This window comes from Larus michahellis, chromosome 2 (genome assembly GCF_964199755.1).
Source record: "Larus michahellis chromosome 2, bLarMic1.1, whole genome shotgun sequence".
In the NCBI taxonomy this organism is placed as follows: domain Eukaryota; kingdom Metazoa; phylum Chordata; class Aves; order Charadriiformes; family Laridae; genus Larus; species Larus michahellis.
This window is the reverse complement of record NC_133897.1, coordinates 5,572,536-5,597,617: the sequence shown is the minus strand read 5'-3', so window position 1 is coordinate 5,597,617 and position 25,082 is coordinate 5,572,536. Positions and strand designations below refer to the sequence as shown.

The 25,082-nt window shown below is 42.3% G+C and overlaps 1 protein-coding gene across 3 annotated transcripts in view; it reads right to left on the bottom strand.

The window, feature by feature from the left end:
- Window positions 1–25,082, bottom strand: part of CRHR2 (corticotropin releasing hormone receptor 2) — a 168,019-nt gene that overhangs the window by 10,757 nt on the left and 132,180 nt on the right. For all 3 annotated transcript variants that reach the window (XM_074573998.1, XM_074574000.1, XM_074573999.1), the window contains 3 exons: window positions 9,910–9,995; window positions 6,241–6,376; window positions 4,449–4,490 (listed from right to left, as the gene is read on the bottom strand). In XM_074573998.1, coding sequence (XP_074430099.1) covers window positions 4,449–4,490; window positions 6,241–6,376; window positions 9,910–9,995 — 264 coding nt within the window. The remainder of the gene's footprint in view (window positions 1–4,448; window positions 4,491–6,240; window positions 6,377–9,909; window positions 9,996–25,082) is intronic.

The window sequence follows — 25,082 nt, the reverse complement described above, 5'->3', positions numbered from 1 at the left end:
TCCATTATCCTTGTTTCCGTCGTGTCTTTGTTGAGGTAGCAGGAGTCAAGCCAGCCACTTCCACCAGTGAAGTTCTCATTCCTCTGGAGGTTTACCAGCAGTTGGCTGGAAATAGTTTATTTCCTTTTCTGGGAGATGCTGCAGCATCTTAGATCTGATGTCCTCCCCTCCAGACTCCAACAAACAGCAGCCATAAGACCAAAGGTAACACAACCATACAGGACGATATATTTGCAGTATGAAACACTATAAACACATTCTTTCCCTCTCTCTCTGAAATACTTTGTTTCCTTTGAGAAGAAAACCATCACTAGCAAGAAGGTCCAGCTGAGGAGGTTGGTACCACACTAGAAAGGGACCTCGAGGGAAGATCCATCTTTGGAAGACGCTTTATCTGGAATCATTCAAAGAGAGGACAGAAATGCTGGGAGTGCTGTACCCATCTGCCTGTGAGCAGAAGGTGCGTACTAAAGAACTGAAAGAAGTCCCTAGAGATAAAAGTATGAAGAACCCTTAAGAGAGCTGTGAGCCTAGAGATCAACAAAGAGTGATTATCACGGTAGTGAGTGTCACTGCTGCCTTCTGTTGTCTTCCCTTGATGCTCTCCTATGAAAAGCCAAAGGTGATAATTGTCTTCAGTGAACCTCTTTTGGTACTGAAACTGTAATGAATATTTTTCCTGGGTTTCATATCACGTAAACAATTATAAGGCTACTCTACATATGCCTAAAGACTATAACCTTCACTGAGCCTTTTTTCAGTTTCGGGTCTGGCTGTGACCTGGATAGGATAGCGATATTTTTATCCAGCATTCAGTTCTCAAGATCGTTATCAGAAAAATCAGAGGTACCACGTGAGATGAACCCCACACCAGACACCCTTTTGAAAGACAGGCTTTAGTTAAACACATGCTATCAAGTTCAGTTACTGGATGGAATCTGTCACCTTGTACTACAGAGGCTGAAGAGACAATTTAGTGGTTTCTGTGGATCTATACTCTCATATAGTATATATCCTTGTTCCAAAAAACTCCATCTTAAAGTTTGGGTTTTTTTTAATCGAGTTTTATATGAAACTAAATTCAGTCTTGTGATCTGAGCTGACCGAAAATATTTTGAAGAGCATCTTGATTTTTGCAGTCATTGAAAACGAAGTTCACAATCTGCATTCGTTCTTTTTAAGTGGTATTTAATGTAAATGCATACATATTTTTCATTATGCCATTTTTATTAACATTTAAAATTCTCAGAACCCTCTCATCCTCAATTTACATGGAAGTCCAGAGATGCTCTTTACCACTCAGATTAAATGAAATTTGCATATTTCTGCCCTCTAGTGCAAGCAGATTTTCTCTTTGTCCAAAAAATACAACTTTTTCTCCATAAAGTCTCTAGACAAATCAATATGAGTCAAGTGTCAATGGCCTCTCATGCCTATCCATGGCGCACACAGTTTGTTCAAAACAGCTTCAGAACTTTTCAGAAGCAATAAAACATAAAAACCCGACACCTTTGTTTTTATTAAACCTCCTTAGGTTCACTGGAATAACTTGTGTATCATGTTTTGGCTTGGAAAGACATCCATATTCAAAATCTGAAGGATTGTATCTCTAGTAAAAGGGCTCGAATGATACACGCTCTCTCAAAACCTAGCCCATTGGATTAATTCTCACTGCAGCCAACAAAGCTAGTCCAACATCTGGGTGAAAAACTGTTTGTTGTGGAAATGAGGGAAAGGGAGATGTTTATATTCCCAGGTCAAATGCCTGCTCCAAAGCATAAGGAAATAAATTTGTCCCATCAGCTCATTTTATGAGTATTTATGAGTATTATGAGCTTTATGAGTAGGTGGAGATCTAGGGATAAGCACTATCACAAGAAAGAGCTTTTATATACTATAAGATGGATTTTTTTTTCTGGACAATGTGATTACAAATGCAGAAAGCTCTGAAAATTCCCTGAATTGGCTACTTGTTTCTAAGCTGTGAAGAGCTGAAGCTAGAGCAGAGTAGGAAATTCCATGCTTTAAACCTTTATGATACTTTAAAAAACATTCCCACAGTACTTTAAGATGAGTCCAAAGCCCTTTCACAGTTTTGAAGTAGACAATGCTGCAATATCTGGGCGGTTTAGACATATGTAACATCTCAAAGACGTAGTTAGGGAGTTCCATGGTTTAGCCAGTCAAGTGGAAGTCGCACATCAGATGTAAACATATAGCTACAGGGAAGATTTCATTCACAAATTCAGCTATTTGTAGGTATCTACATGTCAACGGAGTGCCTAGGCATGCATTATAGTCAGTGGAGAGCTAGTCCATACTGTCAGGGAAGACTAGAGTTGTTCAGGTGAGCAAATGGAGGTGCCTATCGTAGGCTAAGCTGATAACAAAATGATTGCATTGACTGGCTTGAATTAGTGACATAGAGAGCTTGTGCCATTTGAGAAGCCCCACTGTATCCTTCTTGGCTTCCCACTTCCCAGTTGGAAGGTGTGAATCTTCTGTAGATCCCGTATCATATCTGGTAGACCCATGTGGATACCTCAGATACTCTGTAGCCTCTCAAGTGGCACTAGATATCTATGTTTAGGGAAATGAGTAAAGATCACCTAGATCACCCAAGTTGGTGTTTTAACCTTGAAATGCCCATTCAAACTGTAACAGCAGTGTGATATAGCTGGGAAAATCAGTTATGGAAATCATTCCAGATCTGCTAGTAGATTGTTATCAAGACACGGAAGAAGCACATGAGGTGAAGTGTCCTGCCTTTCAAGAAGCCCAATTATGTCTTAACTCATTTAAGTTACAGGAGATGGGAATTTGGCTCATGGCCTTGGACAAAGAACCTCAGACCGCTGTAGTGAAGGAGATATTCCTTGTGCTACAAGACAGCTGAAAGAATGCCAGAACCGCCAAAAAAGTGAAAGCCTGGTATGAAAAGCCAACAGGCCCTAGCCCAAGTGCACAAAATGGAAGTGCACTAGGGGGATACAAAGTCCTGACCAACCATGAAATCATGTGGCCCAGGTTCAAGCCCCTGATGTTCACTGTGGCACCGGTGAAAAGAAAAAAAAAAAGAGGGAAAAAAAGGCAGGAAAAAAGCCTGCTGTCTACAGGAAGATTTTCCTTCTGCATTAACAGCGTTAAACTGATGAACATGATGAGTACTACTGAAGGGACATGCCAGACTTCTGGTGCCTTTAACCTCATCAGATTGTGCAGCACAGTGGCCCACAAAAACAAAGTATGGTCACAAGCAACTCAGATATATGGCAAGGTTTTGAGGTAACTGTAGTCCCACAGTTAAGGTGCCTGTACTTTTTGGGGAAGGCTTGACCTCCCTACTTATTGAGAGGCAAATGGAGTGGCCAGAATTTATTGAAGGAAAGTTGGAAAGAGAACTGAGAACACTCTGCTGCCAGTATGTAGAAGTGGCACGTTCCTACCCTGAGAAAGCAGTGTTGCTTCTTGTTAACAACACCTCAGATTAATGAGGAAGAGAGGAAATGAAGAAAAGCAATAAAATAAAATAAAATAAAATAAAATAAAATAAAATAAAATAAAATAAAATAAAATAAAATAGGGGTGCTTCATTGGCTGAAGTATAGAAAATGTTGCAGAGCAGCTGGGTGAGAAGACACGTCCATTCTTTCTCATGGTGCCACACAGGGAGCCCCATAATGAAATTAAGAAGCAGCGCATACAAAATATAAATCAATACAGCAGGAATAATTAAGACATGGAATTAATTTCTGCAGAGACCCAAATTTTAACTGGACAAAGATGACATGCTGCAATGCTGGTAAATGAGGCACTGGCAGTACAAGCAGTAGAAATGATATAAATCTTTATGCACTTTGGGGTGTAAGCCAAACACCAAGGGATATTAGTGAAACATTTCTTGCTTGAGTAACAGTACCTAAAATTTATTCTGAGGAGCAAAACCAACCCTGTCCCCAGCCCTCTTTTCTGAATGCCATAGGTATTGATCACTCAGAGATAAATATCCACACAGAAACGCTAACTCACCCAACTCAGCAGGGCAATCCCGTTATAAAAATGGGTCACCTGCAGCACACCCTTAATGAGAGCCCAGCTCAGAAGTAATGTTCGTGTATGCCCAGAAATCATATTTTAAATTAATGAGACACTTCAAAGAAGTCTTAAACTAAAGAACAAAAAAAATTATAATCTGATAAGACTTCTTTTCCTCTGCCCTGACCTCCCAGGGAATAACCTGAATTTGATAAAGCTTTGTGAACAAAGGACACCCAAAAATGAGGTCTGGGAAACTCAGAGGCACATTAACAGAGGCACATTCTGCAAGAGCAACAGACTGATGGGACTGTGACCTCTTGTAAAAACACCTCATGTCTCTGTAATCAGGCATTCAAGTAGGTTCCACCTCCCAAGAATTAATTACACTGACAGCAGGGGACACTACTTACCTCACCATTCAAGAAGCAGTAAAATACTGACACAAAGAAACCCTGGAAAGAATAGAAAGCAGTCAATTATTAGGTAAGTATTTTACCACGCAAAATCGGGGATGGAGCTTTATCCTGGGCTCATCCTAAGCAAAGCCACAATCTTGTTGAGATCATCCACTTCTAGACAGATGAAATCTTTACCCTACAACTTTATGAGTGTCTTGCAGCTCACAGGTGAGATATGAGAGCTAGAATCTAGACAGCCCTTCCACTGATAGAGGGGATTGCCACTTCAGTTGTCCTAAACCATGTCTAGAGCTTCCAGCTGCCTCCCCAGAATGGCACAGACCCCTCACAGGTGCTATGTCATGCCTGCCGGCTCTTTGAGGATGTCGCAGACACTTCCAGGGCGCTGTGAAATGGCTTGAGATGGTCTTGTGTGGGCAAGTATGTCATCAGGTTGCTTACATTCATCTTAGCTGAATTGCCCTGTGGCATCTATTGACAGCAGTGACTAGACCCCTGTAATGACTGCAAAGATTGTAATGACCATAATGGAAGCTCAGACGACAACATGATGACACTTTCATCTCTAGCCCTGTGAGTGGAAGCCTACCCATTCTGCTTCCAGCAATGGACTGTAATTACTGTCACCATACAGGAGAGATTCCCTGTGCTTGCTTTCTTACATATGCCTTCATAACACTAACAATAAAATAAGCAGTGTAGCAGTTTTTGAGACACTGAGCATCAGCAGATAAAAAATACAATTAATTTTAGGGAATTAATAATGTGGATTGTTTCACTGGTAAAGGCTAAAGGTTCTTTGTTCACAGATTAAAAGGGGTATTTTTCATTTTGGATATTCAGTTGTGATTTCTGGTGGGATGCTCGGTGTTTCAAATCTAAATATGCAATCAGTAAAAACAGTAATCCAAAGATCAAAACTTTTGTAAACCATAACCCCAGATTTGGCTTGACAGAATGCGTGCTGTATATTTGTATTGATATCCTGCCTATCAGAGTGCTTGTTCCTGCAGATATCAGAGGTAAAACATTAATGCCAAACATAGTTCCACCCTAGTTCAAGAAGGCTTTTAAGCAGAGGTAAAGCTGTTGGACACACCTAAGCAGAAATGTGTGGCTAAACACCATTCAAGGTCTTCAGTCACTTTTGGTTTTGTGTGAAATCCAGAAAGATGGGGCAATTAATCATGTCCCACTACCTTCTACATCCTGGCAGAACTCCTATTAAATTCAGGAGAGAGAGGAGATAGGTAGGAGTTCTCAGTTGGTACGGTCCAGTGGCTGAGTGCAGGCACCATTGCACGAGAGCTGGAGCGGGAGGCCGGGGAATATAGCTAACGTCTTAATCAAGCGAGCCCAACAGGTAGAAGTCATTTCCCTTTGTTTGGGCAACATCTTGTCTAAGTCTCAGCTCACTGTCTGCTCTGTGAAGACAGAGGTGCCTTGGGAGAGTGATTCATCATCCTCTCTCAGGCAGTTTAGGATAGAATGAAACATCATTTCTGTCTCCTTTGACTTTAGACGGAGCCCCAGTGAGGAGCTGTAGCTATAGACTGAATGTAGTGCTGATGTTAAGGGAGATGAATCCCCCCAGTACACACCTGAGAGGAGATCTCCACTCCATAAGACATGCTTATATATCTATTACATAAGCACGACCAAAGCTGAGCTATTTTCAACTAATATTTCTATCATGGACTTCATTGCTGTAAGTTTCATAGCTGAAAAGCACTAAGAATCCTTTCAACAGTACCTGACACCAGCTGTAAACTTGCTCGCTTACCTGAAAAGACTGCAGGAAGGAATTGAAATAGATGAAGACGATCTGGGAAATGTCATCTTCACCAGGGTTGACAAAGAAAAGCATATAGGTGATGCCTAGCAGAGGCAGAAGAACTAACGTGGCCTTGACTGCCTTCCTGTGGGCAGGAAACAGAAAACACACGTGAACACAAGAAAGAACAACTGCGTTATCTGTACCGCCGTAGGCTGCCGCTCTCGAGGCATGCTGCTAGAGCACGTGCTGGGGACAGCAGGGGAAGCCTATACTTGCACAATGACCAAATAATTTAAGCTTTTTCTCAGGAGGACATCCAGATTTTAGATACTTCTCAGCCTGCCTGCACAGGAACAGTCCCAGGGTTCGTGACCAGCTTATTCTGTAACCCCAGGCGGAGGCTCCTGGTGTCCTCAGGCAATGAAGAACTCAGTTTTCTCGGGGCTCAGGAAAGGATATTTAAGGGAGCCTGACCACAAGTCCGAAAGGCTGGTTAGAGTTTAGCACGGGAGCAAGGAAAGAATGACAGCCTCCACTTTGGGTTGAGAAGGCACAGGTGAGTTTGCTAGTTAAGACTTTCTCACCAGTGTCTGACCACTTGGAGAAACATGTTCTGGGAAAGCCTTTGCCTTTGATTCCTGTTATTTGTCCCCACACCCCGAACTCCAGGGTACAAATGGGAACCTTTTTTATATCCTTCCCTTTCTCTCTCTTGTTCCTCCAGACACTTTTCTGTCCTAACAGTGAGACTTGCATTAATCTGAAGGCTTGAGACTCTCTGCAGGTTTGGTGAGTGATTTCTTATACCTCAGGGTGATGTGGTAAGCACACAACTTAGCTGCTGACCAGGGCAGGAATGCTGTGCCCATGAGACCTGCTCTATGCCCATCTTTTGATTCTGTCCGGGGTGTAAATGTTTTCTCTCTCTCTGCAACACCTACACACCCAACTCAATTGCTTAGGGCTGTCTTATAAATAATAAACAAGCAGGTGGTGCACAAGGAACCACAAGTGATTATTAACAGAATTATTAGGGGCTAATCTTTATTGTTGGTGCCATAATAGTGTCTTGGGATGTCAACTGCAGAACAGCACCTTAGATACTGTGCAAACACAGAAGGCTGCAATTTTGCTAAGTCTGTATAAATCTCTGTATAATGCCGTAAAAGGCAGATAAAGACAGGTAGGTAGGCAGGCAGGGGAGCACAAAAACATTGCCGGTGTCAGGATAGAGTGACATTCTTAACAAAGTGGCTGCCACTTCATTTAATACTTGCTTAAGAAACGTTTGGAGTACTCAGCTTTAGACCAGTAAGGCTTGCCACAGGCTCTCCTGGAATTATATGGCTTTCTATTTAGGCTGTGAAAAAGAAGATTCCCACCCAGAGCTTGTAGCGAGGATAAGATCACCGTCAGCTGTTCAAGGATGAGGCAGTTACTTTAGATTAGATTGCTTCAGAATCTAATATTTCTAATGCTCCCTGCAAACTGCAGAAGGGATAAAAATGTACCGAGATTTGAATCAGGGCTTTTTCATTCTAGTTTTAGTTTAATGGCATGAGGTTTGAGCATGAAAAAAGGGGTGTTTTTCTCCTTCATTTCTCAGGAAGTGTGCAAAGAGTCTGAAGAAGAAAACACTGCATTAACTTTACATTTGTCCTCAAACCTCAGACAGGAGTAAAAGCAAGGAATCAGGCAAAACAACAAAACGCCATGACTGCGGCAAAACTGCCTCCAAACGTAAGAGCAGGCTGATTTGAGGACATCAAGATTCAAGCCTGAGCTTGATACGCTGAGATTTTATCTAGAAATGATTTAGAGGATCGTGACCCATCTTACTCCACAAAAACTCTGCTGTTTCCCAGTGTGAGGTCCTGTCTGTCCATAAATGCTCCAAACACTTTGCAAGATACTGCAAATGGTGAGAGAATAAGGGCAGTCAGCATCTCCTGATCCCTAAGAATTTGCTTTTGGAGTGTTTAGGCTGATGCATACCAGAACGGACCAGGCCACCTTCCTTCTACTGTCCTGGGATAAACATTCCTGTTTTCTCCTTTCTGCTATACTAGTGCTGGTGAGGTTGCACAGTCAGGCAGCTCAGGAAGCTGATCCACTTGAGAAGCTGGCCCCTATAAAGGTAATTATTAGTTAAGGATCAGTTCTGTGATGCAACCCACTGAGTGGTTGCAGGAATGCTGGTACCAGCTGAAGGGAGAGGGCACAAGTGCTCCTCATTCCCACTCCCTACACTTTAGAAAGAACATTGAACCCTACTGGAAATACCTGTATGCGCATAGTAATCATTAGTAAAGATACACCTATTGATTACAGACACTATATGAATGTTTTGGCCCAGGCTCTGTTCTTCTTTTACTTCTGATTCTGCTAGGATATTAGCATGAACAAGGACCTTCATATGCATATGATTAATAGGGAAGTCTTGATATTGTATTGTTCTGCATCTACAAAGCTGGAGACTGGGACAGAGAAGCAATCTAGTGTGGGGACTGAACAGTTCATAGAATCATAGAATCATAGAAACTTCATGGTTGGAAAGGACCTTTGAGATCATCGAGTCCAACCATACACACACCAAAAAAAAAACCCCCAAAAACCCCAAAACCACACAAACCACAAACAAACAACCTGCAATTTCAGCCACTAGAGCATGCCCTGAAGTGCCAAATCTAGATGTTTCTTAAATACCTCTAGGGATGGTGACTCAACCCCCTCCCTGGGCAGGCTGTTCCAGTGCCTGACCACTCTTTCAGTAAAGTAATTCTTCCTAATAGCTAATCTAAACCTCCCCTGCTGCAACTTCAGACCATTTCCTCTGGTCCTGTCATTATTCACCTGGGAGAAGAGGCCAGCACCCACCTCTCTCCAACCTCCTTTCAGGGAGTTGTAGAGGGCAATGAGGTCTCCCCTCAGCCTCCTCTTCTCCAAGCTAAACATGCCCAGCTCCCTCAGCCTCTCCTCATATGACCTGGTCTCCAGACCCCTCACCAGCCTGGTAGCTCTCCTCTGGACACGCTCCAGCACCTGAACGTCCCTCTTGTACAGAGGGGCCCAGAACTGAACACAGCACTCGAGGTGAGGCCTCACCAGTGCCGAGTACAGAGGCACGGTCACTTCCCTGCTCCTGCTGGCCACGCCATTCCTGATACAAGCCTTGTATCCAACTGCTGAAGCCAGTTCTGCACTGGTTCTCCAGATTAGTTGAATGAATGGTCTAGTCATCGGTGAAAGGAGTTATGATATGTTTATAGATTATAATACATATGCTTGAGTACATATGAAAATTGACAGAATTCCTGTCCTCACTTGAAATCGAAGCCTTCAGATTTCAGTGGAAGGGGGAAATTTCAGGTGTGTGTTGGGGCGTGTGGAAGCCTGAAGGAGGTACAGAGGCTGGTGTAAACGTCTCTGTGCCTGTACGCCTGGGCTGTTGGCATTGTTGGACACTGAAACGGAGTGGACAGAAAAAATGCTGGCACGCTTTAAGAGGTAGCCTACAAAAATAAATACTGTGTTCCTAACTGTGTGATCTCAAGGGGCAGGAAAGACACTTTCTGAGATAACAGCAGCATCTGGAAAGACGAAGATGGGACCAGAACAGGGCAGGAAAAGCAGTTCTTTAACACCACAAACAGCAAGAAGCACCAGCTGACTTACCTGTACTGTATTGTTTCTGAAGTGGTTGAAGCTCTCAGCTTCGTCATTAAAATCCTAACTATGTTAAATAGAAATACAAAATTTATCTGGAAAAGAAGGAAGAGAGAGGGAAAAAAAATAACACCAGTCAGTCAAACAGTGCTTGAAGGATGTGATTACACCTCAAAAGGCACATTTTGCAATTACAGCCTGATTGAGAACAGCCTCTTGGCTTTACTATTGATTGCAACAGACTCAAAAGTTTACTAGAAATATCAGATTATGCAGCAAATACCCAACAGCTATTAATGTTTTCAAAGCAGCAATGAAAATGGAGTGAAAAATTAATGGTCCCAGCAAGGAACTTATTTTTACTCCCTTTTACTCCTTTCATGGGTGCCACAAGGAACAACTAAGGGTGGGATTTATTTGATTTTTTGGCTCTGTCTCTGGCTCAGCTCATCGAGGCTCCCTGCGTGGAGTATTTGGCAGCACTGCGCTGCGTTGATCTGGCAGGCGTTTGAAACCTTCCTCCCATTCCACAGCGGGCGGTAATGGTTAGGTAGGGCCCCCTGGCCCCACAGTACAAGACTGCATTGCAGAGATCTGAATGTGAGCTAGTCACACTGGACCCCCTTTGTATTCAGTGGAGGCAATAGATTACACTCTGCAAGAGACATTTAAAATACAGCAGATGAATCATACCTGAAAAATGCCTATTTTTTGCACTTTCTTTAAAGGTGAGATGGTGGATTTGCCACTTCCCTCTTTAATCTGCTGTGCTAGATAATTATTTCTGTTACTATCTCACCGCTGAGAATTGAGGTTTGCTCTAATTACTGTTGTTGTAGCATCTGCTAGCGAGCTTTTTACATAAGTTTTCTCTCAGTGTAAACAGGAAAGGAAAAAAAAAAAAAACACCTGAAAAGAAGATTCTGATTTGTGAGCAGCAGAAGGATTTGGCACCTAGGAGCAAGTTTTGGGTTGCTTTCAACACATAAAGTAGGGTAGCTTACAACATACTGATCTGTCTCAAAATTCTTCGCGATGTATACGGTCAGAAATACAGAATTGTTATCTCGGGATTGCTGAGGTCACAACCTAAGCTTGTGAAAAGATATTTATCTCACACCCATCTCCAGAGTCCCAGGGCTCTTGGCATTTTGCAGTCTATGAATGGAATAATTCCGTGATTGACTTCCAACTATTTATGAACCCTGTAGCAGAGCTGCCAATTAAAAAGCGTTCTCAAAATATGCTCTTTTTTTTTTTCCCCCCCGTGCAATGTGCTATATTTCAATGATTACAGTATCTTGGCATCCATCATACCATTCTCTGCGGTTACTGTAACATGGCTCATAACAAATGGTGCAATAAGCACCTGAATAGGCGCTGGCAGCGTTGGGAATTATGTACATTAAACACTTATTATGTGAGATACAAAAATGCTGCTCTAGGAGTCAACGTGACATTTTTTGAAATGATTTTCTTAGCAGAGCAGGGCTTTAGGGAGTGTAAGAAATAAATAAAACAGTGCAGTTTGTATACTTGCTCTTGCTAGAATTTTCTTTGTCATATTTAAGATCTTGAGGTCAAACAGGTCTCACTTTATTTATCAGAGACAAAAACTGCTTCATATCACTGGTTTGACTTGAATCTTAAACTCCTCACTTTGGTGGTTGCACCGTTCCTCAATACCAGAAAGAGAAATGTTCAGGCAGTGTCTACTGAGGGGGGTGGGGGTGATCTTCACCCATAGAAAGAAAACATCTGCCTCAAATTCTGCTACCAAATCTTGAGGTTCCTCATCAGCTCAGGATCAGGTTTGGGTTACTTCTATTAAGGATGCAAAAAAGGCACCAATCCAAAACTAGCCACTTTTGCAATCATAATGGAAGATGCCCGATGGAATTATAGACTCTTAGGCAAGGGCAAGTTCCAAAAAACTAATCACATGGGATTAACATGATGAACGGGATAGGAGAAAGCATTTCAAGTTTCTGAGTCCTACTTTGATGTGACAGCAGGGAACTTGAAATTCACATTGCCACAGGCTGCATCAGAAAAATTAGGGATCTTCTCTGAAATTAAATTGCAGAAGTGTGATTCATCAATCCAGAAGGAGAATTGGTAGCTGAAAAGTTTGGGAGTTACTTCATTAGAAATACTCTTATTCTATATAAATCAGTTTTTCATTCTCCCACTCTTTTGCCTGGGCTCCCCCATCCAAGGGTTGCAGCAAGAAAACAATGATGATACACACAAAGGATGTACTAATACTTCTCACCTAGGTTTTCATGTATATTTGCACTGATCCCCGGTGACAGCTGGCTTGCTCATCTGGTTGGCAGCATTAATACTGATTGTCTCAGTTGAAGCTCAGTATGTGCTGCGTACCACCCCAGAATCACAGAATGGCAAGGGTTGGAAGGGACCTTTCGAGATCATCTAGTCCAATCCCCCGGCCAACGCAGGGTCACCCAGAGCAAGTGGCACAGGAACACGTCCAGGTGGGTTTTGAATATCTCCAGAGAAGGAGACTCTACCACCTCTCTGGGCAGCCTGTTCCAGTGCTCTGGAACAAAGTAAAGAAGTTTTTCCTTCAAGTAAAGAAGTTTTTCCTCATGTTCAGATGGGATCTCCTGTGTTCCACTTTGTGCCTTGTCCCATTGCTGGGCACCACTGAAGAGTCTGGCTCCATCTTCTTGACACCTGCCCTTTAGATATCGATAAGCATTGATGAGATCCCCTCTCAGTCTTCTCTTCTAAATGGACCCAGGTCTCAGCCTCTCCTAATAAGAGAGATGCTCCAGTCCCCTGATCATTTTTGTAGCCCTCCACTGGACTCTCTCCAGTAGTTCCTTGTCTTCCTTGAACCCAGGAGCCCAGAACTGGACACAGCACTCCAGGTGCAGCCTCACCAAGGCGGAGTAGAGGGGGAGGATGACCTCCCTCGACCTGCTGACTACACTCTTTTTAATGCACCCCAGGACACCATTGGCCTTCTTGGCCACCAGGGGACATTGCTGGCTCATGGGCAACTTGTTGTCCACCAGGACTCCCAGGTCTCTTTCCACCGAGCTGCTTTCCAGCAGGTCACCCCCAACCTGTACTGGTGCATGGGGTTATTCCTTCCTAGGTGCAGCACCCTACACTTGCCCTTGTTGAACTTCATTAGGTTCCTCTCTGCCCAACTTTCCAGCCTGTCTAGGTCTCGGCAGCACAGCCTTCTGGTGTATGAGCCACCAAAAGCTGAGCATCCCAACAGAGACCACATTCAGGGAGACAATTCAGCTACTGAAGCACAGACCACAGTACCATTTGGGACATTTTTGCATAGCTAAGGCCTGTAAGTGGCACTGGTACACGTGACACAGGGCTGGTCAGAGACCACATCTGTCTACAGCAGCTCAGGAAGGCAGATACATTGGTGGTCACCTTTAACAAGCTACCCAGGTGTCAGAGGAAAGCCTGCCAGGGACATTATTTCTATAATATTTTCTAGGAGAGAGGAACACTGAACCCAGAACAGGCATATTGGCCACTCAGCCTGAGTCCTCTTCCTAGCTCTTGCATTGAATATGCTGCATATCCTCAGTCACGTGGGCAGTGTTCAAGCCTGTGGGTCTGAAGAAAGACACTAAAATCCACCTGAAGACATACTCAGTAATCTCGTGTCTGCATTTCAGAGTGACTGTCACCCTGCCTCTTCCATTAGTGTTTGTTGTGATGTACTTGTCAAAAAGGTGGATGGTCTCACAAACATCTTATTGCTATACTGTTTTCCTTCTATCTTTCTCCCAAAGTTCTCCTTTGCTGGGCAATCTTTCAAACGCTGGAGAGGATGCTTTAGGTGTCATGCCTGCAATAAAACTGAGTAGTCTGGTAGACAGCCCTAAGGCTAACCCCGAACCCCTGAGTTATTTTCCACCAGCTCGTTTAATAACCGATGGAGAAAAATAGCTACTTTTACATTATAGGTCCTCCTGTCTATTTGAGATGTTTGCTTCAGCATGAGATGACTCTTCCCACTTTGAAGTGCCCCTTTATGTGACTTGCACAGACAGACCTGTCGGGAGGGCATATATTATAGGGCTGTATTACAGGGTTGCATTTAGTTGCCTAAACACAGTGACTGAGAGCCATTTTGGGTGCCGTGGTGTATCCTGCCTGACCTCAAACTACTACTTCGGACAGCATGGGCTTCCTAGAGGAGCTGTATCCTCTCTGCCAGACCCACGTGGGGCTTATAGAGCACCTGAAAAGATACTGTGCACCTATGTTTAGAAAAGATCTCTCATCTGAGTTAGATTGAATAAAGCCTATCTTGATATTCTTAACGTTTCCCAATGGAATGGCTGTGAATACAAAGTCATGCTGATTTTTGGAAAAGCATGAAGGAAAAGAAGACGACTTCTTTGGCTAATGGTTGGCTGCCTGAACCCATTTGGCACTTTGGTGCTACAGTAATAACTTTAGTTTACAGAAAATCTGTCCCACTGCTCACCCAGGGCTCCAGAATCAGCGATCCCAAATTCCACCTTACCTAACTTCAGAAACAACCTCAGACCTGGGAATTTTATTGCCTGTCCTTACCCTCATAAATGGCTGCTCTGTAAATAGCAAACCTGGATTCAAACTCCTCTGGATTCTTAGGGAGGGTCCCAAATTTAAACTGCTCTGAACTCCAGACCTAACGTTTACTCACACAATTACACTTTGCTAACATTTAATATACGAATTTAAAACGCCCGTCAAAGCCCTGGTAGTCACCTAAGGACAGATGTCACACCCAGTCGTCTGATCACCATGCATACCCTGATGTGTAAAGAAAGAGTGTGAGGACAAATATTCAATGACACTGCCCAAGTACAGAGTCCAGCTTTCAGCAACAGGCAACTCTGAGGACTTTTTGAGAGAGACATTAGAGAATCATCTCCGTCCCTCTATGAGCTTTTCCTCCCTGAATGGGTCTAATCCATTAACTCAATTTCCTCTTGGTTTCATCTTTACAACACGGAATGTCAGTGAGTACTACACTTGAACAGATCATGAGGAGGAGGAAGGAAAGTTAGAAAAGAAAATAAATTTGCCTGAAAAGCAAAGAGAAACCCGTTCCAAGAGAAGGAGGACGGAAAAAAGTAACATAAAATTTGGCCTGTCTTTCCCTGCAAACCAGAGTCTTGTTTTTTTTTAAAGGGGCTGGTAAATGGGACAAGAGGAAGTAGAGAATCCTGGGCTGGCTGGAAGGTACTGGAAAAACAAGCCATACGTATCAGCCCAAGAGATAATGGCTGTGACACAAAGAGGAACATCAAGTCTGGAGAATCCTATGGCCCTTTTTATGCATAAAGTAAGGTTAGAAAGATCATTTACATCTCCTTCTGGCTTTAGAATCTATGAATAATGTATGCAGCTCTTTCAAGGTTATGTTTTCCACTTTCTCACAGGGCTACTTTCCGCAGCTGTCACTGCACCGGGACAGGACACGAGTGCAGCCTTTGGCTTGTTACACACAAAGCTCCTGTTACTGGCTTCATCCCACAGGCTTCTTCAGGAAACAGAATAACTAATTCTTCCCCATTCTAGATTAGTTATCTAAGAGAGAAAATTGAAGTGACTTGGCCTTGCCTATAAAGCCATTCCATCACACGAGGATACGAAGAGTAAAAGCATAAGGAGCTGAGTTGGATTGGCATAATTTCATTTTAGATTACTTCTAGGCAGCTGGTTATCCCAGGTTCTATTTATATTCAGTGGAGAGAAACAGGCACTTCTCAACAGTGGTTCACTTGTCATATTTAAAATGAGTGTTTTTGGAAAAATTGTGCTTGGACTTGAACCGGTTGCCCACACAAACCCTCCAGTGATCTTCAGATTGTCGAGGGGTATCCCACCTGAGCTTCAACTGAATGAATGTGGCTGTCTCTACTGAGGATCTGTGATATTATACTACATGAAAGATTAAAAAATGTTTTGAGGTACCACATCAAAAGTTCCCTTTTGTCTCTATTAAGGCTTCTCTGGGAGATCTTTACGACTCTCAAAGGCAGAGCTTAGCAAGCAAAAAATTCCAAGGCAAAAGATGCAAAGGTGGTAACATCAAAATACTTGTTTCTGGTTTTGCCTACTAGAAACTCATTTCAGTGTGTTCAACATTAATGATTTTTTTAAAAAGAACACTCAATTTCAGAAAGACATTTGGCTCAGTAGGACCTTTTAGTAGCACTCAAAGAGGTCTAACCTGAAGATCGTTTTTCACCGCATAATCAGATGGATTTTTATTGTCCGTTTGTCCACATTGGGCTGATACCGCAGCTCATAGGGATGATACCTTGAGTTCATTCAGGACAGAAGACACAATCTGGGAATCAAACAGGGAACAGGCTGCTGCACACAGCCTGCAAAAGCTGAAGTCTGAAATGAAAATGGAGCTCTTCTCTCAGCTGGAGAGGACCCATACAGTTCTAGTGACTACCAGATGGATTCTGATATACAAGGAAAGCAGATGAAGCCTCTAGAGTTTATTCCTTTTATATATATATATTTATATATACACACACACACATATATAGTAGCATTTCAAAGGAAGAAAGATCTTACTACTGCAAAGTGAGTTTTCCTAGAAAAGAGCCTCTGTACTGTATCTAGCAAAGTACACAATGATTTGCCAAGGACTTTCTTGTTATTATTGGAGCTGTGTGTCAACAAATTAATTTCTCTAAGAACCGGACAGCTCTAACAAAACCCACACGTCAGTTCCACAAATGGAGACTGATGAATGGACATTTAAGAGAAGTAATGATGACAGGCAGTGCATCCTTTTTATTTGTTTTTAATCTCACTTGATATTTTTATTCATTTCTGTTTATACATGTTTTCTGCATCACAATGGAAAATAGAACTAAGGACTTTTCCCTTCATATTTATTGATAGATAAAATGAGTCCAAAGATGAGGACTTGAAGACAGAATAAAACAGCTTATTTCCAACTACAGATGGGAAAGAAGTAGTTTTTATATCTTGCCAGGGCTTTGGAAGTTTAGCGTTTCCATTTCTAAATTGAGAAGAAAATTTAGAGCCCAAAATGGAGTTATAAATCAGTGATCCAAAAAAGCATTTGGACCACCTGTTTTGGCAGTGATGAATTATAATCTGAACATCCAAACCCAGAAGCTCTTTTGAACCAAAAGAAACTTTCCAATAAAAGATTTCAGCCATAAAAATTTTCTGTCATTAAACCCAAGTTCCATTTGAAAGGAAATTTATCTCCCGTAGTGAGATGAAATAGCCAAAATATTCCAAGATGCCCAAAAGAGGGAATGCTGACTGTGAAAGCTTCTTTGCAGTTTTCCTTAAGGGAAACTCAAGCGTTTAAATGGGAAGTCATTAAGCTCTTCTCTTTGGAGAGTTTAATGGGCAACTAGCATTTATTTCGCTCATTTCTGCTGGGCTTCCTATTTAATGCTTCACAGAAAGCTTGTACTTCTGTGCTTCCCAGAATGCTTGCTCCTCTTCGCTCCCAGGAAATGTAAATATTATTTTATTTAGATTTTGTATTTTTATGCAGTGTGGTAAAATCTACCCCAGGATTAAGCAACACAAATTGGCAACAGAGCAGTCATTTTAGCTGGAGTATTATATACTGTCATCCTGACCTCAAATGAATAGTCTGCCAGTTTATTAATGCCTTGTTTTAATTGTTCTGTCATACTGTCCATGATTTTCAGACGGGGCCTTTTATCATGAAAGTTTCCCTTTCAGAGGTCAGAGGCATCACAGTGACTCCTTTTGGCATACAGCAAAGTGCTGGAAAATGCTATCTGATCGGGAGTAGTGAAATGCAATTAAGAGTGAGGCATAATGTGGTGGATGGTCGTGATCAGGGAGACTGTGCAAGAGAGTCCCGAGAGCAGCGGTGAGCGACCAACTCTTCAGGCAAGCAGAGCAGGACTACCCACAACCTGAAGATTGTATGGGATGGAGTCGCATTTTGGTGGAGAAGGGAGAGAATGGTAAATGAACGGACACCTTCTTTACCTGGTGTCTGTGTTACACATCAGCACACCAACCCTTGCCTTTCCCCACACTGTCACCTAAACCCAGTCCTCATTGGGATCACACTATTTCCTCACTAGAGCCCTGCATCGTGCATGAGCACGTCCACAGCCTCTTTCCCCACCTGTGATCCTCTTACTACTGTGCTGGTGCTTCCGTCTCTCCTGAAACATCCTGTATTCAAAAAGCTGTGTTAAAGAAACACACCACAGCTCACTGAAATGACCGCTCAAGTCAACTGGCATGGCATCTCTAGTCACATGTGACTCAACAGGGCTTCACGGAATCACGGAATTTTTCAGAGCTGGAAGGGACCTCTAGAGATCATCTAGTCCGACTCCCCTGCTAAAGCAGGATTGCCCAGAGCACATTACTCAGGACCGCATCCAAGTGAGTCTTGAAAATCTCCAGAGGAGGGGACTCCACACCCTCCCTGGGCAGCCTGTTCCAGTGCCCTGTCACCCTCACCGTAAAGAAGTTTTTTCTCTCCAACTGTTTCTCCTGACAAGCAAGGAATACACTGAATGTTGCAACACCAGTAAACACATACCCTTGCAAAAATAACAATGGCATACAGAGAGTTCTTGCCTGGACAAGAACTGGTTCTAGCCCCCGACAACCAACTCATCACATCATCACACTGAAAATGACCAAGATGACATGACAGCCTAAAACATGGGCGTACTGCTGTGAGTACTTCACCGGGCAGTTCCCCAGGACGGGCAGGTTCAAGTTGCCATGTGCTGACAGTAAGAACCACAAGAGAAGACTCAAGAGAGAGTCTTCCTCCAAAGAGGAACCATCCAGCAACTCGCTGATGAATTGTGATTTCCTATCTGGAAAGTAGTCTGCGTAAGACTTGACAGAATGAATTTTGGAGAAAGTTTGCTGGGCAACTGCTGCTGGTCATATGACTTTCTTATTGGCTGTGGAACTCCTCACAAACGGAATTAGAACTTATCGAAAGAAAGAGGCATTGCAGGAGTGTACATGGGATTGGACACCTTGTTTGACAGTATTGACTGCACAGCTACAAAATGTAAACAACAACAAGACAGTAACAGCAATGATGGCAAAATTGGAGATAAATTCTGGATGGATTGTAATCAAATTAACATATTAACTTTATCCTGTGTGTAACTATGACAGCATGCTTGCAAATCAGTGAAAATTATGATAATTATCTTCTAAGAAAAATTCAGGGATGTCAACAGTTTGCAGGTCATGAACTACAACCGTGGTAGCAGTGGAAGAACTGGGAAAGAAATTTAAAAAAATCAATAGGAAAACTAAATTAATCACCAATCCAGTGGTTGAGAAAAAACATAAGCCAGTCAGACAGGAAGGAGAAGGGAAAATGAAAAAGATATATAAATAATAATTTAAAAAATAATCTCAGTCTCTGAACAGAACAATGCAGAAATGGAAGCATACGTGTGAAAAGAGTCAGCAGAAACTAAGAAATTATTCAGAGAAGCAATTATATCAACAAGGAAGATGCTTGCACAGAAGTAGGGAATGCCTTTCAGAAAATAACAAAAATGAAATACATACAGAGATATATATAGGTGCAATGCTTCTATATATAAAATGGCAAGTGAACAAACCTGTATGACTTTTTTAGAAGATTAAAAGAAAGGAACTGTAGCAATGTGGGCTGCAACTTTTGAGTGGAGTGTTACAGTCACTCAAAAGGAAGTGAAGATCAAGATTAAGATCTTAACAGATTTTGTTTATTGGATGATATCAGAAAGGAATGGATTCCATAAATATTGGTTAAGTTGCTTAATAAACCTATTTCCCCTACCTGTCATACTTTTAAAGACATATTGGAAAAAGGTGTATGTAACAGGATGGCAGAAAGACAGCTCTGCTCTTCAGAAGTGTAAGGAAAAAAAAGGAAAAAAAAAGGAAAAAAAAGTGTGAACACTGTACAGTATCATTACAGTGATGAATTAGGACCCAGAATGGGAAGAATTATTGAGTCAAGTCTTATAGCTGTTGTAATCAGTTGTATTGAAACATCCTTTGCACATGTGGGCAATATTAAATAATTTGTTACTATTCCTTTATTCTACAGGAAGACAGCTAATGAAGCCTACTTCTATGAAGTCCTGTTAATTTAGCTTAAACATATTAATGGTCACTTATGACAGTTTCATTTTTGTCAATATTACTGATAAGCTTAAGCACCTCCACTCTCCTCTGGGACATACCTGTAAAAAACACCGTACCTTTCCACAGCCTTGGTTCTGAAAAACTAAACAAACTCAGATATTTACTGAAACTTTCTCCATGACATGGTCTTCCAGAACATCAGCCAGTGATGGGTATATATAAGATATTGCTATATCCCACAACCTGAAGCCGAGCTGGAGCTGGACAAATTCTTTGCAAGCACTGTGAAAAAGAGCGTTTGTAGAAATAAGGTGTAAAGGGGAAGAACTGCATGGTTTGTGAAGTGCTCCGAAAGAGTCAGCAGGGGGACAAGGGACATCCAGCGAATAGTCTACTCAGGTTTCTGAAAGGAATCAGAATTTCTTTCTCCAAAGGCCCTTGTAGAAATTTGGCTGTTAGAGGTTTGGAGGGAAGAGCACTATATAGAAATGCAAGACAGAAATGATAGGAATACATACATATATATATATATATATATATATATGGTCTGCTTTCTCAATGGAGAGAGGCTACTGGTAGATCTGTGTTGTTTTACGTAGACCTTAGTGGTCTATAAAAGGGAATGAAGAGCAGGATGACAGATTTTTAGTGACACTAAGCTACCCAGGATAGCAAAAATAAAAGCTGATTGCCAAGAGGTGTATAGGGACTCACAACACTAAGTGACCAGGCAAAAACACTGCACATGAGATCACATAATATAAAGGTAACACAACGGGGAAGTAAAGCAATCTTAACTTTACATGAAGAGTTATGAGCTCTGGGTATTTTCATTCACAAAAGAAATGTTGGAATTACACTGGCTAGCTCCCTGAAAACTTCATCTCGGTTCCCAGTGGTACTCAAGAAAGGAAACAAAAATGTGTGGAATTACTGAGAAACAAAAAGAAAATAAAACGGAGAATAGGATGCTGCTATAAAATTACATTTGTGCGGTCACACCTTGAGTAGTGGGGCAAGCTTTGATCTTGCCACCACAAAAATCCTGCATCGTTACTGATTGCACGTCATAAAGACCACGTCGGTACACGTGTCAGCTGTGTCCTGAGCAAAATTCCACACTGCAGTAAGGATGAGCCTATCTTCAGAAGGACACTTAACTCTTCTACAGCACTTGTCATCCAGGAATCTCAAAGCTTTTTACAAAGGAAGATAAGTATCATTAAGCTTGCTTTATAGCTGGGGAAACTGAGAACTAGAGCAGCAATCTAACTTGTTCAAAAGTAAATAACTGATGAAGGCAGAGGCAGAAGTGAACTCCAAGTCTCCCTATCAGCTCATATACCCACTTATGCCAGCAGTTAATTGATTGTGGTGAATTATTTTCAACGAGACCCAAAAAGCAGAGGTTAGAAAACTGTTCAGTTCTCAAGCCCGAGGGAAAAAAAAAATCTATTAAAGCTGAACGTAAGGTTTGAAAAAACCTGAATATTTGATCTGCCTGTTTGAAAAACTGAAAATTTAATAAAATTTTAGCTCTTAAAAATATCCCAGAGCAGTTCATATCTGGGGTCAGTTCGTAACAGTAGTCACTGAGAAAAAAAGCAGCTCAGTTGACTGCCTCCAGTGCCTATTTTCTGAGGTTCGTCCTCTGATCTTGCTGTGTTTTCACGGTTCACCAGTTCTTTGACAGGGATTACATTTAAAATTGCACATAAGAAATGTAGATCTCTTAATAAAATCAGCCTGAAATTCAGTTCCCTGGCATGTATTTCCAACCCTTTGCCCCTTCTTTACCTTCAGAGAGGGATGTATGATTTAAACTTGGTTATGCCACTCTGAGGGAAGATACCAGAAATTAAAAAAAAAAAACAAAACCAAACTAATTTGAAGAGAAAACATCAAACAGAATTTATTTTTCTAGTGCTATCAGAAATTGAATTTTGAAGCATCTGACATATTGGATGGTTAGGTCTCTCCTGGGATATGTTCAAGCCAAAATCCATTCAGGAATGAAACAAAGAAGGATGATTACCTAAATTTTCTCCCTCACATTTTTTGTCAATAATCATAGAGGTTTCTCACCCAATACTCAGGATCGACATTTATACCCAATTTCCTTTACCTCTGAAATTGTGTCTAAAATTGTTTTCCTGTTTTCAGCCCAAGACAATGTTCAAGTTTTTTCTAAAGACAAGTGGGAAAGCAATCAAACAAATCTCTCTACCGCATTGTTTGAAGTTTTTGTACCCTCAGATATAACATGAGAATAATATGGTTTAAGGAAGGACTTGAGGACTGCTACCACGATCAAAGACCTTTATTTTTGGCCAATCTGCTTTTCCCAGTGAAGCTCAGAACTTCTGCATGACCTGTTTCTTGGTGTTATGCTACCTTGTGCTGCAGCAGTTCAATGCATAGAGGCAAGGAAATGAAAAATCAAAACCAGTGGAAATAATTTTTGACAGACAAAATCCTCATTTCTTTTAAAGAGACTTGGCATCTTTAGAAGCAGGTTTTAGCCCTCTGGAACTAAGAATATTTACCAACTTGAATCGCGTTGCCCCTGGCTGGCATAATGATGCCTCTTGGACGCGTATTGATGCTACCTTTGTCTAACAGGTAAACAGAACTCATCTGAGCTGTACGCCAGGCACTTGGCTCTTAACTAACTGAAGTGGGTGGAACCAATTTTAACTGCCACAGGCTGAGTGCTGGCATGTGGACAGGAACTGTAATTTGATGGAGTTTTTAGACTTTTAGCTTTCAGTGTAAGCCCTCTTTTGGAAGTAACTAAATTCTTCTAGTATCATTCATATCTCTTTATGTTTGCAGCAGTACACAGGGATAGTTCTCTCACAGAATTGTCCTATAAAGCATTCCTAAAAAAATTGTCATTTCATAAAACATGAACTTCAGCTGAACATTTCAATTCTTCATTAGTTCAAATCTAACTCATTAGCTGTGACCGAAAGAGGTCACAGAGTTGTACTATTTTTGAAATCTCTGTGTCTTCCTTTTCTGGTGACCATTGTTCACTGGAGGGATGGAGAAAGCAGCAGTTTGTCTTCATTTTTACACGTTTCTATAAATACATTAGCAACAAAAGGAGGGCTAAGAAGAATCTCCATCCTTTTTGGATGCAGGGGGAAACATAGTGACTAAGGCTGAGGAAAAGGCTGAGGTACCTAATGCTTTCTTTGCCTCGGTCTTTAACAGTAAGACCAGTTGTTCTCTGGGTACTCAGCCCCCTGAGCTGGACAACAGGGACAGGGAGCAGAATGAAACCCCCACAATCCAAGGAGAAATGGCTATCAACCTGCTACACCACTTAGACACACACAAGTCTATGGCGCCGGATGGGATCCACCCAAGGGTACCAAGAGAGCTGGCAGAAGTACTCACCAAGCCACTTTCCATCTTTTATCAGCAGACCTGGCTAACTGGGGAGGTCCCAGTTGACTGGAAGATAACAAATGTGACGCCCATCTACAGGTTATAGAGCAGATCATCCTGAGTGCCATTACACAGCACATGCAGGACAACTAGGTGATTAGGTCCAGTCAACATGGGTTCATGAAAGGCAGGTCCTGCTTGACAAACCTGATCTCCTTCTATGATAATGTGTCTCGCTTAGTGGATGAGGGAAAGGCTGTGGATGTTGTCTACCTAGACTTTAGCAAAGCTTTGACACCGTTTCTCACAGCATTCTCCTGGAGAAACTGTCTACTCAAGGCTTGGATGGGCATACTCTTTGCTGGGTTAAAAACTGGCAAAGAGCAGTGGTGAACAGAGTTCAATCCAGTTGGCATCTGGTCCCAAGTGGTGTTCTCCAGGGCTCAGTATCAGGGCCAGTTCTATTTAATTTCTTTATTAATGATCTAGAAAAAGGGATCGAGTGCACACTCAGTAAGTTTGCAGACAACACCAAGTTGGGCAGGAATGTGGTTCTGCTTGAGGGTAGGAAGGCTCTACAGAGGGATCTGGACAGGCTGGATCGATGGGCCAAGGCCAATTGTATGAGGTCTAATAAGGCCAAATGCCGGGTCCTGCACTTGGGTCATAACAACCCCATGAAGTGTTATGGGCTTGGGGAAGAGTGTCTGGAGAGCTGCCTGGCAGAAAAGGACCTGGGTGTGTTTGTCAACAGCCAGCTGAATATGAGCCAGCAGTGTGCTCAGGTGGCCAAGAAGGCCAACAGCATCCTGGACTGTATCAGGAATAGTGTGGCCAGCAGGACTAGGGAAGTGATTGTCCCCCTGTACTCGGCACTGGTGAGGCCACACCTCGTGTACTGGCTCCAGTTTTGGGGCCCTCACCACAAAGAAGACACTGAGGTGCTGGAGCGGGTCCAGAGAAGGGCAACGGAGCGGGTGAGGGGTCTGGAGAATAAGTCTTATGAGAAGCAGCTGAGGAAGCTGGGGTTTTTCAGCCTGGAGAAAAGGAGGCTGAGGGGAGACCTTATCGCTCTGTACAACTGCCTGAAAGGAGGTAGAGGTCGGTCTCTTCTCCCAAGTGACAGGTGATAGGACAAGAGGAAACGGCCTCAAGCTGTGCCAGGGGAGGTTTAGACTGGATATGAGGAAAAATTTCCCGGAAAGTGTTGTCCAAGCATTGGAACAGGCTGCCCAGGGAAGTGGTTGAGTCACCATCCCTGAAGTATTTAAAAGACGTGTAGATGTGATGCTGAGGGACATGGTTTAATGGTAACTTGTCAGTGCTAGGTTGATGGTTGGACTTGATGACCTTAAAGGTCTTTTCCAACCTAAACAATTCTATGATTCTATTCTATGATCTATGTTAAGGCAGAGGCACACTGACATACGGGGTGGGGGAGGGCGACGTTTGCCTGTGTTGCCCTGAGTACATGGCAGACGTCAAACTTCAGTGCTCTGAATCCAGCATTTCTCATGGCACCCTTGAAAGGGTCAGTGACCCCAATAATAATAAGAGATGCTTGAGTCATTATATATGACTTGATTTTATTTGCGTAAGGATCAAAAAATGAGCCTGTCAAG